The 18,001-nt window shown below is 36.8% G+C and overlaps 2 protein-coding genes and 1 pseudogene across 2 annotated transcripts; 2 read left to right on the plus strand and 1 right to left on the minus strand.

Annotated features, from left to right (window-relative positions):
- Positions 1-264: 264 nt before the first annotated feature.
- LOC118713424 (olfactory receptor 51L1) lies at positions 265-1,212 on the minus strand. Its single transcript, XM_036427927.1, has one exon. It carries the CDS (start codon positions 1,210-1,212, stop codon positions 265-267), a length of 948 nt encoding a protein of 315 aa, XP_036283820.1.
- Positions 1,211-3,576, plus strand: LOC118713240 (annotated as a pseudogene).
- Positions 3,577-16,734: 13,158 nt separating this feature from the next.
- LOC118713241 (olfactory receptor 51A4-like) lies at positions 16,735-17,676 on the plus strand. The gene has a single exon (XM_036427648.1). It carries the CDS (start codon positions 16,735-16,737, stop codon positions 17,674-17,676), a length of 942 nt encoding a protein of 313 aa, XP_036283541.1.
- The last annotated feature ends 325 nt before the right edge of the window (positions 17,677-18,001 follow it).

The raw sequence follows: 18,001 nt of genomic DNA on the forward strand, positions 1-18,001 counted from the left end.
TGACAAATTTTACAATTTTCCAAAACAATCTCTTTTATATACATTATTTACTATAAGTCTCATAGTTAATTTGGGGATAGAAAAGGCCATGCTTATCATAATTTGACTCTGAAAAACTTGAATCTCATAAGGATTGTTAATTAACTGAGAATTAGAAGTGAATTAGGAATTTCAGATGATTAAATCCCAAATATCTTATTTTTTTAATCTACTACATTAGCTGCCCCACAATTTTTCAGTGGGAAAACCAGAGGATAGAATTACTTAAAGCCTCCTCTCCAGCCCAAACTTACGGAGAATTCCTAAACGAATCTGTTTTGTCCTGACGCTGTAAACAATAGGATTAAGCACTGGGGGAAGGAGCAGGTAGATGTTAGCCATGAGGATGTGGACTATGGGCGACAGATGCTTCCCAAAGCGATGGGCCATTGACACGCCAATAACTGGCACAAAGAAGATGAGCACCACGCAGATGTGGGATACACATGTGTTGAGCGCTTTTAGTCGCTCTTCAGGAGACGCAATGCTCAGCACAGCATTCAGAATCAGGACATACGAGAGAAGTATAAAGACAGAATCCATGCCCAGTGTGGCAATAACTATGCACAGTCCGTAAATACTGTTGATCCTGGCATCTGAACAGGATAATTTCAGAACATCCTGGTGCAAACAAAATGGGTGGGAGAGGACATTGACATGGCAATAGTGATATTGTCTCAGTAGCAAAGGTGTGGGGAGTACAATTCCCATGCTTCTTAACAAGCAGGCCAAACCAATCTTGCCTATTACGCTGTTGGTGAGGATGGTGGTGTAGTGCAGTGGACGGCAGATAGCAACAAAACGGTCGAAGGCCATGGCCAACAGCACTGAAGATTCCAGGAACGTGAATGTGTGGATGAAGAAGAGCTGGGCAAAGCAAGCACTTGCCTGGATCTCCCGAGTATTCAACCATAATACAGAAAGTATAGTGGGGAAAGTAGACAGGGACATACCTAGGTCATTTAATGCCAGGATGGAAAGGAAATAATACATGGGCTGATGGAGCGAGGACTCGATCCAAATGACAGAGAGAATGGTACCGTTACCAATAAGTATTGCCAAGAATACAAAGCAGAATAGAATTGAGAGCCAAGAATGAGCATACTCCAGTCCAGGAAAACCCTTCAGAATAAATATGGGCTCCATAGTATCATTGGTATTCCAGACCACCATGGTGACCCTGGCAAACAGGAGGAATAGTTCCTGTTATTCTTTTTTATCTTGTCAAAGTTATATCCCTTGTGAGCATAAGCAGTGCAATCAGAATACAATACGTGTTTCCTCTAACCTCTCTAACCTCACAGAGAAAGAAAGGAGGTACCTCTTATGGTTTTCATATAAGGAACATTTTCCAGTAGCAGCCAATTCTGGGACAAAAGTGTCTACCACACAAATCTGGTCATCGCTGACAAGAATTTTAATAGATTTGCACTGACAATCTTCCACTGATCAGCTTAAAATTGTTGAGAAAGATTGGAGTAAAATATTATGATATTTAATACATCTCAAAATTATTCACCTCTAAAGAGGATGACATCCATTTCTTCCCTTGCATAAATAATACATTGTTCTTCTAGTGATTTTACTCTCTTTAGCCCTTGTATATTAACACAAACTATGCCAAAATATATACCTACTATTTATTTGCAACCTAAAAATTAACACTTACCTGAAATTTACATATAAGCCAGTTTCGTTGATAAGATGTTAATCATGTTACCAGTAGACTGTTTCCCAAATAATCCAGTTTTATTTTCTGTCTCTGCATTGTTTCTCCATTGTAGGTAGAGTCTCTCTCTCTTTCTCTTTCCCACTCTCTCTCTCTTTCTCTCTTACCTCCACCCCTCAATCTATTTATTTTCTAAATACTCATAATTTATATTCATATTTTTCCTGGCTATCAGTTCTTTCTATTCATTTTACCTAAGTTTCTGTCTTATCACTATGTAATTCTCTATTTGTTTCCAGCCCTTTTATTGCCTCCATCTTTCTTCCAATTTTTCTTTGTAATTTTTTGCTTTTAGTTCTTGCTCTCTCTGGTTTATTTCTCACCCAAGAAGAGTTCCATCTCTATCTTATATATCAGTATAAAGTCAAATTTATATTGAATACAGAGGCTACAATTACTGTCTCTATAAATACTCTTGGTTTCTCCTGGGATAGATTGAATCTTCATGATTAGTGTCACAGTCTGCTGGATCCCCAGAGATGTAATTAATATAAACATCTCTTAACAACTGTGCCAAAAACATATGATGCTGATCTTGAAAATTGTAGAAATGTGTCACAGACCTCGGGTTCTGCTTTTACTGAGATCAGGTTGGGCAGAGGGTTTTGTGGTGTCTCTCTTATTTGGGGAATTTAAAACATACGAGTAGAAATTAAAATGTGGGAACAGAAAAAAACAAAAGGCCCAAATGGTCAGTTATCTTAGGAGCCTGGTGGAGGAAGAAGGGTTGGGGTGAAGGCCTGGCTTTTTAATTGTGTGGCTCACAATGTGTTTGAGTTAGCCCGTCTTGTAAGCGGATACCTCTGTGAAATGGATGACTTAGCAATCAAAGCTTGTCATACAACTGCATTACAAAAGAGAAAAACCAGGGGCACTGCAGGATAGCCAAGGGCCAGGAGAAATAGGGTGGAAAGTCCAAAATAACAAAATTATAAAACCTGACAAATACATCTCAGAATTGGAAAAGAGCATCCTGCTTGCTTTAGTAGAAAGTTACGAGTATGTGCTGGCATGTAAGAAAAGTGATGTCCGAACTTTTACCCTCAAGCAGCATCACCAGCAGGGGCTTGTCCAAGAATACAACTGTCAGCCAAGATATCAGACAGCTGAAGAAGTGCTAGGAGAACATCAAGACTCCCACACACAAAAAAAACGATGGCCCATGAGAGGAGAAAGAAAGTAAAAGAGTGTCAGCCCACTTCTGAGTACCCACCTCCTGGAGAAGCGATCACTAGCATGCTGCTGGAGCAGCTCTGCTTTCTGCAGATCCTTCCCTGAAGCCCACAGTCCAAGAATCCTTTGCTGTTTCAAATAGAGAATTGTGTGATGATGAGAAAGAGTTCATACATTTTCCAGTACGTAAGGTGACCTCTCAACCCAAACCCTCATGTTCAGCTGTCAGAATAACAGCCAACAAAAACTACAGGAGCCAAAGCACTCAGGAAGTTGCTTTAAAAAAAAAAAAAAAAATGCATGAGGGCCCTAGCTGGTTTGGCTCAGTGGATAGAGCAGCAGCCTGCAGATTGAAGGGTCCCAGGATCATTCCGGTCAAGGGCACATGCTTGTGTTGTGGGCTCCATCCCCACTGAGGGATGTGCAGGAGGCAGCTGCACAATGATTCTCTCTCATCATTGATGTTTCTATCTCTCTCTCCCTTTCTCTCTGAAATCAATAAAAATATATATTTTTAATTTTTTAAACAGCTTTAAAAAATGCATAAGGAAAAACACCAAGAACAAAAGTCCATCTTACAGCAGCAGCTGATGCAAATGAATGAGATGCATGCAGCCCAAATCTAGCAGATATAGAGAGGGAAATAGCAGAGGTGTTCATTGAGATTAATGATTTTTATGATCCATATGATTTTCTTCCATCGTATTAATTTCAAAAAATTATATTGATAGATTTTTACTCTTGACTTTGCATTTCTAGAATAAACCCAAGTTAGATGTGTCACTTTATTTTTTCTTATTTTTTGCCAGATTATCCTATTATTTTTAATCTTCATTCAAGGATATTTTCCCATTGATTTTTAGAGAGAATGGAAGAGAGAGGGTAAGACAGAGAGAAACATCAATATGATAGAAACACATGGATTGATTGCCTCCTGCACGCACCCTGACCATGGCCCAGGCCAGGGAGGAGCATGCAACTGAGGTAGGTGCCCTTAACTTGAATCGAACCAGGACATTCTGTCAGCAGGTTGACACTCTATCCACTGAGCAAAACTGGCGAGGGCATCTTTATCAAGTTTTGCTATAAGGTTATGCAGAACTCAAAATAACTTAGGAAATAGTTCTCTTTTTATCCAACTGCAAGGCTTTGAATAATATTGGCATGATTCTTTTATTAAATTACTATCAAGAGTAGTTTTAATTATAGTTTTGATAGATAACAGTTAAAAGACAAATCAGATTTTCTCCTTTATCAGTTTTGAAACTACTATCAGAGAGATATAATTATAGATTATATTTTGAAACATTTATAAAATTGCTTTCATTTTCTACTTTTCTCTTTGCCTATTTTCAGAATATATATTTTGCATGTACATTTTGCTATTTTGGCTAAAAGTTACTCGTTATATATTGTCATGATCGCAGCAGCAGTGCTAAGTAAGGAGCAGCAAGCAGCAGGCAGTAAGGAGTGAGGGGTCCCAAACACCCTTCAACGGGTCCTGGCCTACAAGAGGGTGCAGGCCGGGTTGAGGGACCCCCAACCACCACCACCAGTGCAAGAATTTCATACACCAGGCCTCTAGTTGATAAATATTTCATTGACCTTTCAAAAAGTCAATTTTTAGAGATTAGGTTCTCTAGAAGTATATACTAAGACAGAATTTTGGATGCTTTTTACTCCATTTTTTTCTTACTTGCATGGTTGCCAGGGAGAAGTCATGTAATTCTTATGTTGTTTCTCTATAGGTAAAGTGTTTTGTTCCTTTGACTTATTTTGGGATTTCTCATTTTATTTGATTTTACATAGTTTTAAAATGCTATGCCTAGGTGTAATATTTTTGGCATTTGTCCTGCTCAAGGTTTCCAGCTTGGTGTCTCAAATAAATTTGAGGGAAATTCTCAGTCCTTGTTTCAGATATTTCTTCTGTACCTTTCTCCCTTTCTTCTCCTTCTAGTTTGCCAGTTGCCCATATCACACCTTTTGTAGTTGCCCTACAACCTTTAGATAGTATGTTTTGTTTTGTTCAGTCTTTTGTCCCCTTGCTATTTAGCTTTGAAGGTTTTATTGAGAGATCCTCAAGTCAAATATTCTTTTCACAGCTGCATCCAGTAGCTCATCAACAGCATTCTTGTCTTCCAGAACTGTGAGAAATCAATGTTTGTTGTTGAAGAACCCAGGATATGCTCTTTTTGTTACAGCAGCCAAAATGGACTAAGAACAGTGGTAAATAGACAAATGCAAAAGATACATTTTGCTAAATTGATTGTAGTCAAGGATTAAGTGCTAGCTGAGTGTGGTTTGAATCAAAAATGGATAAATGAGGACAGAAATAATGTCTAACAGTTGGGGTCTCAGAATAGCTGCAGCTGTAAGTGCTGTAGATCATCCCACTAACCATCCCCTTGTTAGTTCCCAATTTTGAAAAGCCCATAAGAATCCTGAAGAAGCTACATCCCAAATGTATTGCTGAAGTATGTGGGTGCAAGGATGCAAGTACTGACTCCAATTGCTGCTGTGGTACATCGCTCAGGTGTCCTTGTCCTGCTGGGCCTGAAGAACCCATTCCTCTGTAGGAGTGTTACTGCTAACAGATCTCATTTGGTTCCTTCTTGAGAATTTCTGTCTTCTGAATGGAACCGACTCACCCAGGTCATGTCTCTTCCTCAACCACATCCAACGACCAATCAGTGTGTAGGTAGAAAGGCTGAGGCCCTTTCTTTATTAATAATTCGGGGCCATTCTAAAGGGTCATTTTAGCTCCAGAGATCTCTGCAGGATTGAATTAGCCTTTGTTAGACTCATGTGGAGTTCAACTTCTCTGTTCACTAGTTCGATTTCCTCCTCTCCCAACAGGTTTTAACCTGCAAGCTCTCTCGAATAAACTTTCACACATAAATGTTCACTTTAGTGTTTCATTCAAAGGGAACCCAACCCATGGCACCAAAATTTAAAAAGATAAAAATACTAGTGACACAAAAGGAAAAATTATTTACAAAGCATGTCACAATGAAAGGCTATATTCTTTCATATAGAAAGCACTACAACAAGCTAATAACTGAATTTTTGTGTGGTTGTTAATCCTCATCCAAAGATATTTTTTTCCATTGATATTTTAAAGTGAGTGGGAGGGAGGGAGAGAGAAAGAGAGAGAAATATCAATGTGAGAGTGATACATTGATTGGTTGCCTCTCACATGACCTTGATGGGGCCAGAGATTGAACCTGCAACCCAGGTATGTAGCTTTTACTGGGAATCAATCCTAAGACCCTTTGGTGGCTGGGCCAATACTCTAAACACTGAGCAAACCAACCAGGGCATAACTGAATGTTTTTCAAAGACATTATAGATTGACCTCTGAGAAGAAATTCAAATGCTCTTGAACATGAAAAGAAAACTAACATTATTCATTTTATAAGGTATAAATTTCATTTGTCAGCAAGTACCAAAAATGAATCCAAAAACCCAATTATAGTCACACAAATGTTTTAACCTAGAAAAGTAAAATGTGACAACTCTCCAGAAAAGCCATACTTGAAATTTCAGATGAGAGATCAATTAATTCTGCTTTTGGAAACAAGTGAACCTTCATATGGTATTAACCATAAATGGCTAATTCATATGCATAATGGGAATTCAGCTGAGCTCCCTTAAGGGAATGCCTGGGGGGGGTTTAGTCCCTCTTGGTACAGCTTCCTGAGTTGTCATCCCCAGAGGCCTTTGTAATACAAAAAAGGTATCCCAGTAAAAGGACCAGAATTAGACTATCCTGATTAACAGCTGGAAATGAGATAGTTTAATCCTAAATTTAACTCTTTTTTTACCTGAACTGAAGATGCAGTGGCCAGCTCCTTGGTTAAGTATTGCAAAACCTTCATTTCTACTTGTAGATCTCATTAATCAAAAACTTATCGCTGATACGCTGTTATGATTTTTTGTTTAATGCTTATTTCAATCTCAGTATATACTTAAGACTGGAAACAGTCCTGATAACACCATTCTGATACATTAAATGTCGCTCTACTTTTTAATATAAAGAACATGATGAATAACCTCATTCAACAATTCAATGTAAATTATGAACTTTATTCTACAAGTTGATTCTCAGTAGGTTCTTCTAAAATAAAAACAACATACTGAAAAATTTTCTGTACAGTGTCCTATTTTATTTACTCTTGCTATATTGCAAATCAGAAGATGCCTTAATCAATAAGCCAAATTAATTTGGAGTCTTTTATTACAATATTATGCTAGTACTAGCAAGCTTAGAGTAGAGTGTCTCTGTCAAATTCTGGGCCCCAAATAGAGGAAGTCTTTCCTATTCATACTTTTTTCAGTTTTTGTCTTCCAAATTTGGAATGAGGCTTCCAGACCTTCTGAGAAAGAAGGCCTGTGTGCTGGGAAGGGGCCCTGAGACCACATGTTAAGACTTGGCCTGGTGCCAGCACTGACAACTCTGTCTGGAACATAGTTTATGGCCTTTCTGGAATGGGAGTAGTCTTATTTTTCCCTATTTCTTAAACAAACAAATGTTTACACAAGCCAGAATAGCAGGTTTAAAATTTTAAACAGCAGTTTTTAACCAAGATGGAGGTTACTGTCCTTCACTCTACTCTTTAAAAATATCACATTTTAAAATGAAAATAAAATAGCTTTCCCAGGATGGCATAGAATTTTCTAAAGAAATAGATACTTTTTTTATAGTTAAGGAATAGAGGTTGATAATGAAGAATAAATAGAATGCTGCTTACAAATTTTCTTATTGCTCCATTTTTCTTGTAAGTATTTTTAAGTATTCTATTAAGAAAACTGATATGAAGATGAAGTTATTAATAGGATTTATTATGGAGAGATTTATAACTCAAATGTTTAAATTGATTTAAATATTCAGAACTCTTAGAGGCACTATTATATGTCAAAAATAATACCTATTATAGTTATTGGAAACTTATAAAGTTTGGGAGAAAGTTTGCTAAATAACACCTGGGAAAAACATTGGAGCAGCAGAGTTTCCATACACCCAAGGAGGAACTCCTTGAAGTGGAGATGGAGACATTGAGAAACAGGGCTGATGAGATAAAGCCTGAACTGGGTGAATTCAACAGACAAGCTTGGTATAAGACAGCAAAATCAGCATTCTCTTCAAACATCTCCCTTGACTTAACAAATTTAACATTAAGCATTTTTGACACCATCTGTTCTGGAGAAAAAGAACTTCCAACAATTCTATTTAATTATATAGTTACCCAGATCTAGCAAGCAAAACTCCTGCCCTATCTCTATGCTAATCTTCAGTTTTTCAATGGCCATTTATCTCACTTCTTTCAGATTAACATCAGAAGAATGTTTCAAGAATTGGAAGACACTAGGTCTAACAAATAGACCTCTCTATTGGTAGTTGTATCATGTGTCACTACTGAGTTAGTGCTGAGGCAGATAGGACTTTCTATTTCCCCAACTGGGGATTGATCCCAAAACCCAGGCATGTGTCCTGATTAGGAATTGAACCTACAACCTTTTTGGTATACAAAATGACATTCCAACCACCTGGGAGAAAGGACAGGTTCTTATTGAACCGTGCAAATAACACATTGTCTCACCATTGATGTTTAACAATAAGGAATCAATGGGAATCAGGTCTGACTTAAAAATGTTTCATTTCAGTTTACAAAAGCAGAGTCTACTAAATTATTGGTTGAAAATATCTTAAGAAAGGAAAACCTCAATATATTTTCAGAAAATAGAGCATAAAACAACATTGAAACTATTACAAACATAATAAAATATTATTCATCAATTTATGCAACCCCATGTACTTCTTTTTTTAATATATATTTTTATTGATTTCAGAGAGGAAGGGAGAGGAAAAGATAGAAACATCAATGGTGAGAGAGAATCATTGATCGGCTGCCTCCAGCAGGCCCTCTCCTGGGGATCGATCTTACAACACAACATGGGCATTTGCTCTTGACCAGAATAGAATTAGGACCTATCAGTCCACAGACCAACACTCTATCCATTGAGCCAAACCAGCAAGGGCCTCGTGTAATTCTTATTACACTGGATCTTGTGTTAGCAGGCCCATGAAACTACCTGTCTCTTGACTAAAAATGACCCTGGATATCTTGATTCAGCCTGCTGGAATACAGGCATAGCTCATATAACTGTGCATTATTTCCTTGCATTTAACATTGTTCCTTAAATTTTCCTAACAAAAATGTGTACATGTGGACCTTCAGGTGTTTACTAGAATCTTTATACTTAATCTTTAGGTGTCCTTGCTTAAAGGACACTTCAGCTAAAAGATAAACTTTATCTCAAACTGCTGTTAGATAAAAGCCTGAAGAGGCAGGTGATTGAGGCTGTCTGGTTCCCTTAGCCAGGCAGTCCCTTAGCCCTCTCTTTCACAGCAATCAGTGTCAGGGGAATCATCCATCTGTCCTTCAGGGTCTGCTGGTCAGCCCCAGCAGTAGCAAAGACAAAAGGGGTGTTTTCCTCAAAGGGTTAATTATTTCTATTTCTATTTTCATTTCCAGACTCTCCTTATCTCCAGTGCCTTTGAGGGTTCACCACAGGGAGTTTTGCTTTTTTTCTACATAGAGTCTGCTGAGCTAGAAATTTTGTAAGTTTTCTGGACCAATAGGAGAGCATCAGGGTGGGAGGACTCAATTTCTAAGGTCAGAATAAAAGTTGTGTCTACACAGCATTGAAGTTCTGGTGACTACACGCCACCTGCATTTTTCTCTTCACTCTAACATATGGTTCCAACAACTTACCAACTTACTGGTAAGTTTCCTGATATTCAGAGCTACCATTTACCTTTGAAGCAGCTCAAGCAAAATATCTTTTTGACTGTGGTTGCCAAGTGATGAAAATTAATATCATCACCCTGACCCTTTAAAAAGTCCAATGATTCTGTTACTGCATGGTAGAAGCCTAGAGTCCTGCCAAATAATGCCAATCAACCAAGTGATGAGCCAGAATCACTGGCTGAGCAGAGAGAAATTCAAAGCCAGGTACCTGGACTTGTCTCTTGAGTGACATACTTTCTGAATGTTGAATGAATGTATTGCCTTACTTGTTAGTATAAATTGTTTCAGGGTGCAGATATTCAAGACCACTGAATTTGCAGTGAGAAGGCAATAGTGTCCACTAGAAGATTCTTTCTCTATAGTCTGTCCTAAGATGACATGTTTTTTATTAGGTTTTTATTTTTGTTTTATATTTTTCCTTTCTTGTTATATAAGAAAGCAATCTTTCTACAAAAAAAAAAAAAAACTCTCTGTTCATGGATGATAAGTAATGATGTAGAGGTAGGTGTTGTTGTTGTTGTTATTATTGTTGTTACATAAATTCTACTTAATTATTTAATTTAAATATAGAGGCCTCCAAATTGAGAGTATAAGATATTTGTTCAATGTATGTTAGTATATACCAAAATGATATACATTTTAAATGAAATGCTATGCCAGTAAAGAGAGAATAAAAAGCAGCAAGATGTCAAGAAGAGCACACTATACACTGAGTTACTCTTACAGTCATTACTGGGTTAGATCTTGAACAGTATTTGAGATTAATTTGTTTGTTATGTAGACAAGGTAGAATCAAACAACAGTTACCAAAGCAAACAGAAAAACCTACAGTATTGCAAAAAAAGCAGAAACAACAGAGGTTGCACAAGTTTTGTGGCATTGAAAATGTCAAATCTGTCCTATGGTAGATTCCTTTTTATTAAAGGGACATAATTCATACTTTTTATTTTAAAAAATATGTATCCTTCAAACAAATCACTGCTTTCCATTGATCACTGAACACTTCATTTTAGATTGTCTTCCGGTGTCAGAATAAGAAGGCAGAAAGCTTAATGGTGTGTGTGTGTGTGTGTGTGTGTGTGTGTGTGTGTGTGTGTGTGTATGTGTGTGTGTTTAGGAAATAATGGAGCCATCCTTTGGAAACTGGAGGTGTAAAAATATTCTATGTGCATAGCACTTAACAAAGGAGAAGGCAGGTATTGCATTTGGATCAAAGCGTTTGACAGTGGGGATCTCTCTGAGATCTTTTAAGAGAAAACAATGAATAGACTAACATTAGAAGAAGACAAATCTTGCACTTGGCACAAAGGCATTTTGTAACAACTGTGTTCACATAGGGCTGCCTTTCATACCAGCAGTGAATAACTTGCAAACTTGAATGTAAAGCTATTCAACCAATTACCTGTAACTTTTTATACTCCTCTAATTGTATTCAGAAATTTCTTTAGAGTCTCTACTATTTTATCCTATCATTTTTGTACATCTACTTCAAACTTTATTTTGCTGTGGATATGTTTATCACATATGTTTATCATATCCTTATAAGGAGTCTAGGGATAAACATATCACAAAAACAAAGCAAGAAAACTCAACCTACAAAAATATAGTAACTCATGGGAAACCAAAACTCAATACAAGAGGCCACAAAAGTAGCAGCTTGGAAATACATCAGCAGGCACATGCTGCACTTACAGATTGTGAGTTAGAGAAAAGAGAAAAGACATGGGGAAAAAAGATACAAATGTCCTCTCTCTCTCTCTCTCTGTGTGTGTGTGTGTGTGTGTGTGTGTGTGTGTGTGTGTTGCTATCTCTTTCTCTCTCTCTCTCTCTCCCTCTCTCTCAATATATATTTACAAACAAACCTGCTGCTTCCAAAGGTGCTTTCCAGCCAGTTGTCCTTGCTTCCATTTCTTGCACTTTCTTCACCACACACACACTCACACACACACTCACCCTCACACACACACACACACCACACTCACACACACACACACTCACACACACACACACACACACACACACACACACACACACACACACACACACACTGCATCCCCGCTCCCCATCATAAATCCTACCTACTTTGCAACCTGCTATATTTACAGGAGTGGACAAAAGTAGGTTTACAGTTGTTCCTATGGAAAAGACAGGAAACAACCACCCCTATATTTACCACACGGTCATTTGATGACTATTACAACAGTAGAGAGTAAACTATTCTCATTTTTTATTACATAAATGTCTCATGATAACAAACCTTTGAAAAAGTTTGTAGAGTCCATGGACTCATATTGATATTTAAATTTTAAATAAAAATTAATCTGACTCCATTAATTGTTTTTAATTAAGGTTCTTAGAAACCATTTTTTTTTTTTTTTTTTAACACGTTTCTGCAAACTTATTTTGAAACATATAGCAGTCTGAAATCTGGGACCAGACTTTATTTTCTATTCCCTACATGGAAAAAAAATCCATCCACATTATTAATTTTCCTAGTGAAATTCAACAATTCCTTTTTGGAGAGCAATATACCAAGAGTTATGCCTTCACCATATACCAAGCGGTGTTCTACAACTTGAGTGTGAATTTTAAGGCTCCATTGAGAATAATTGTGAATAATATTATATTCAGCACCTCAAACAGTAATACAATCAACTCATAAAATGTTAACTGTCATTTTGCTATAACTTTCAAATCCTTTTTATGTAGTTGAATCATAAAATCTTAGATTTATTTAGACAGCCAAAAATACATGACTCTTTGCCACACTAGTCTATATTTTCTGCTGCAACATAACAATACAACTGGCAGGGGCTTAATTAAAAAAAAAAAAAGAGAGAGAAAGAGATTTGCCTTTGGGTAGGGAATACCAATGCAATAGAGAGATGATGTATTATAAAATGGTATACTTGAAACGTATGTAATTTTATTAACCAATGTCATGCCAATACATTTAATTTTAAAATAAAAGAGAAAACATTTAAGAAGAAAGGAAAAAGACAAGTTTATTTTATTTCCTCCTATCACTTAACTTTTTTAAATGTATGTTGTTCTTTTCCTGGCTCTTTGATGGAAACTGTGGCAGGTAAGGTGAGATTTTAAATAATTCTTAGGTAATAAAAATTCTTAAGGTCACTTTAACTGGAAAAAAAAGTTTTTTTTTAATATATTTTATTGATTTTATACAGAGAGGATGGGAGAGAGATAGAGAGTTAGAAACATCGATGAGAGAGAGTCATCGATCAGCTGCCTCTTGCACACCCCCTACTGGGGATATGCTCGCAACCAAGGTACATGCTCTTGACCGGAATCGAACCCGGGACCCTTCAGTCCCCAAGCCGACGCTCTATCCATTGAGCCAAACCGGTCCCGGCATGGAAAAAAAAAGTTTTATTTAAAATAACCAAGACTTAGAATCAGCCCAATTATCCATCAGTAAAGGAATGGATAAAAAAAGATATGGTACATTTACATAACAATGGAATGTTATGCAGCTGTAAAATAAGGAAATCTTACCTTTTGTGACAGCATGGAGAATCTGGGGATTACTATGCTAAGTGAAATAAGCCATCAGAGAAAGGCAAATAACATATGATCTCACTTATATGTAGAATCTAATGAACAAAATAAAAACAGAGGTATGACTACATGGAACAGACTGACAGCTGTCAGAAGGGAGGAAGAGGAGGTGACTGGATGAGAGAAGGTGAAGGTATTAGGCAAAAGAACCTTTATGCATAACCAATAGACACAGATAAGAGTTTGGTGATAGCCAGGGGGAAGTGAGACTGAGGGGGGGGTAGAGGTAGGCAAAGCAGGGAAAATGGGGACATCTGTAATAGTGTCAACAATAAAAGTGAAATTAAAAAAGCAATTATAGTAAACAATTATTACAGAGAAAGACAACCATTTCTAGTTAATGACTTGAATCTTCAGTCATAAGTACCCTGTTTCCCCGAAAATAAGACAGTGTCTTATATTAATTTTTGCTCCCAAAGATGCACTAGATCTTATTTTCAGGGGATGTCTTATTTTTCCATGAAGAAGAATACGGTACACATTTATTGTTAAATGAAAATAAAGGAAATTTATTACCTGTATACGGTATGGTAGTATGGTAGTTGTCAACACAAACCAGACAAACTGTGAATCCTACAGTATCAAGAATTTACTCATTTATTCAATGACAATCATGTCATCATCTTCTTGAACATAAGCATAACAATTCAATTCCTGAATTTCCTGGTGAATTTCTTGTGACTCCATTTCTTTCAGAATCAGTGGACCAAATCTCTCATGTTTAGCAATAGCACTGTCTTTAAATGAGTACTTCTTGTCAAGGTAGCCTGCTCGCAACTGTCAGTGATTTTCTCCCATGAATTCTTCACCCAAGTCACAACTTCTTGCAGTTTAGGTTTCACAAAGTTTCTGAGACAGAGTCTAGGGGCGGCCTTATTTTTGGGGGGATGCCTTATATTTCACTCAGAAGGAAATCTGTAAGTAGGTCTTATTTTCGAAGGATATCTTATTTTCGGGAAAACACGGTAGTACTTCTCCCCTTCCCAAGCTAAGATCAGTTTCAGATAGCACCTCCTCCAATGTGGAAGGAATATGTTTGTCTTCCTAACCCTTCTTTGCTGCCTCCCCTTTTTATCCAGTTGACAATGCCCTTTGAATTTGGAGAGCTAGAGCAAAGCAAAGAGACAGTGCAGGCAGAAAAACTCTTTCTTTGATTAGTCTTGTCATAAGATAGCTTCAGGCTTTCCAAGTTTTGTTTTTTATTTTTTGAGGTTTCTTTTTAATATATTTTATTGATTTTTTTTTTTTTTTTTTTTTTTTTTTTTTTTTTACAGACAGGAAGGGAGAGGGATAAAAATTCAGAAACATCCATGAGAGAGAAACATCAATCAGCTGCCTCCTACACATCTCCTTCTGGGGATGTGCCCGCAACTAAGGTACATGCCTCTGACAGGAATCAAACCTGGGAACTTCCAGTCCACAGGACGACACTTCATCCACTGAGCCAAACCGGTTAGGGCCTTTCCAAGTTTTATAGGTATTTAAGGCTCCCTTTTTCTCTTCAGGGCACTTTGCAATCTTCGTAGACTCCCCTGCTGGATCCTCTACTGCTATTCAGCTGATGACTAAGCCTCTCCATTAGTCAAATGACTTATTCCTCTATCTATGTCCTCATTGCTTTAACCAGAATCTCTTTTTAAGTGACCCCAGGTTGGCATTCCTATTTTATATTCCACATTTTATACCTAATTCATGCCCCTTTGACCCTACCTGACTGCCCAGCTATCTCAGTTACTGTCAAATTTATTCTGCATCTCAGTTACAGTGAGAACATATCAAGTGTTCCATGTGGGTTTTATTTAACAATAACAGAAATGCCATTTCCACACTGCAAGTTTCTTATGTAAAAAAAATATAAAGGTAAGTATTTCAGAATGCAGTTTCATTTGATTATATATCAGCTTTATTGAGATATTATTGCCATACCATAAAGTTTATATTTTTAAGTGTACAATTCAATGGTTTGTGCTATATTCATGGTGTTACACAATTGTTACCATTCTCTTATAATATTTTTTAATGCAAGAGGGTATTTTATATTAACTAGAAGTCCCTCCTCATATATCCCTTTCCCCAGTCCCTGATAATCATTAATATATTCTCTTTCTCTATAGATTTGCCTATTTTGGAAATTTCATACAAATGAATAATGCAATATGTTATCTTTTGTGACTGATTTCTTTCATTTAGCTTAATGTTTTCAAGGTTCAACTGTATTGTAGCATAAATTAATACTATTTTTTATTAGCAAATTATAGTGCATAGTAGGAATATACAACAGTTTATTCATCACTTGATTGAATATTGGGCTTGTGTACAAGTATTTTTGTAAACATTTGCTTTCATTACTGTTGGATACATACCTAGGAATGGAATTCCTGGGTCATATTATAACTGTATGTTTAAAGTTTTGAAAACTAACCAAAACGGGTTCCAAAGTTGGTGAACTATTTTAAAACCCAACCAATAATGTAGGAGAGTTCCAATTTCTCCACATCCATACCAACAATTATAATTGTTGTTCTTTTTAATTTTAGCTATTCTATGTGTATGAAGCTGTATCACATTTTAATTTTGACTTGCAATTTCCTAATGATGTTAAGGATCTTTTCATCTTATTTTAGAGTTATAGTAATCTTTCATATATTCTTCATACAAGTCCAGATATATGCTTTATAAAAAGTTTCATTCCATCAGTTGTCTTCACTTTTGTGATGTTGTCATTCAAATCACAAAAGTGTTTAATTTTTATGAAATCCAACTTACATTATTTTTTTCTGTTTGTGCTTTTGCTGTCATATCTACCTCCTGGTAACAAAAGTTTACAACTGATATTTCCCTTTGTTGATTTACCTCTTGAACTTATGTCTATAATACAATTTTTGTGTAATGAGTGAGATAGTGATCTATTTTCTTGAAAGTAGTTATTCAACTGTTCTAGCTCCATTTTTGAAAGAATTTGTTTCTTAAAAATTATTATTATTTGATAACTAAAATGCAGTTGTATAAGGGATGCCCTTATTTGATCCTACATTTATCTATACAGTTGTCAAATTTAAAGGCACCACTATCCAAAAAATTGCTACAAGAAATAGAAGCAGTGAAATTTATTGTTTTCTTTCTGTATGTTAAGTCCAAGAAAAGCATTTGAAATATTGTGTGGGTGATTAATTGTGCATATTAATATATTTCTCTTAATATCTTATATTGTTCCTGATGTTGCTCTTATTTACATATTATACGGTAGTGTTTTAGTTCAAAGAATTATTGAAAGAAACTAGCTGTAATCACAAGATTCGTATCAATCAGATGATTAAAGCATACACATTTGAGCTAATCTACTTATGCTATTGCAGGAAGGCTCTTCTGAGACCAGTATCCTGATTCTATCACAGCTGTGTAATGTCAGTCTTTAACACCTCTAAAGTGGAAATCTCTATCTTCTTCCTCGTTGGGATCCCAGGGATGGAGCATGCTCACATTTGGGTCGCCATCCCCATTTGCCTCATGTACCTCATTGCCATCCTGGGGAATTGTACCATCCTCTTTCTCATAAAAACAGAAACCTCTCTGCATGAGCCTATGTACTATTTCCTCTCCATGCTGGCCTTCTCTGACCTCGGACTGTCCATTTCCTCGCTTCCAACCATGCTGAGAATCTTCTTGTTCAATGCCACTGGAATTTCCCCTGATGCCTGCATTGCCCAAGAGTTTTTCATTCATGGATTCTCAGCTATGGAGTCATCAGCTCTTCTTATCATGTCTGTGGATCGCTTCATAGCTATCCACAACCCTCTGAAATACACCACCATTTTGACCAGTGTCAGAGTCATTAAAATCAGCCTGATATTTACAGCAATAAGTATTTTATTTGCCCTCCCTTTCCCCTTTATTCTAAAGAGGCTGAGTTTCTGTAAGAAAAACCTTCTATCTCACTCCTACTGTCTTCACCAGGATGTCATGACTCTGGCCTGTTCTGACAACAGGGTCAATGTAATCTATGGAATGTTTGCGGCTCAAACAGCTATGTTGGCCTTGGTGTGCATTTCTGTGTCTTATATGCTGATCTTGAAAATAGTATTGGGCATTGCCTCACACAAAGGCCGCCTCAAGGTCCTCAACACTTGCATCTCCCACATTTGTGCTGTGCTCATCTTCTATGTGCCTCTTGTCACCTTGGCTGCCCTTCCTCGCTTTGCCAAAAATGTTTCTCCAGTTATTAGGGTCATCGTAGCTGATATCTTCCTTCTGGTTCCCCCACTAATGAATCCCATTGTGTACTCTGTAAAGAGTCAGCAGATTAGAAATCGGATCCTGGTGAAATTATGTGACAAACAAGGTTGATGGGAAATTTTGGCTATATAAAAACCCAGCTGAGTTAGAAATTTCTGAACAACGTGGGAATCTGAAAATGGTAATAATAATAAAAAAAAATAATAGACTGCATGTACTTAGTAGGCCCATAAAATGCAAAGCTATTGGTTTAACACAACAGCAACAACAATCTAGAGTATGTGATTTTTGCAGTAAGGTTTAGGATTATAACCTTATAACTAAATGTTAAAAAGAAAACCACAGAGTCAAAATGGCATCACTCTTGCTGAAAGCCCTTGATAGCCATTGTAGATTTAATACCCAATTTAATTGCAGTTTCAACTTTCCTAGAAAT

The sequence above is a fragment of the Pipistrellus kuhlii genome, unplaced genomic scaffold (genome assembly GCF_014108245.1).
Source record: "Pipistrellus kuhlii isolate mPipKuh1 unplaced genomic scaffold, mPipKuh1.p scaffold_m20_p_9, whole genome shotgun sequence".
Taxonomy (NCBI): Eukaryota; Metazoa; Chordata; class Mammalia; order Chiroptera; family Vespertilionidae; genus Pipistrellus; species Pipistrellus kuhlii.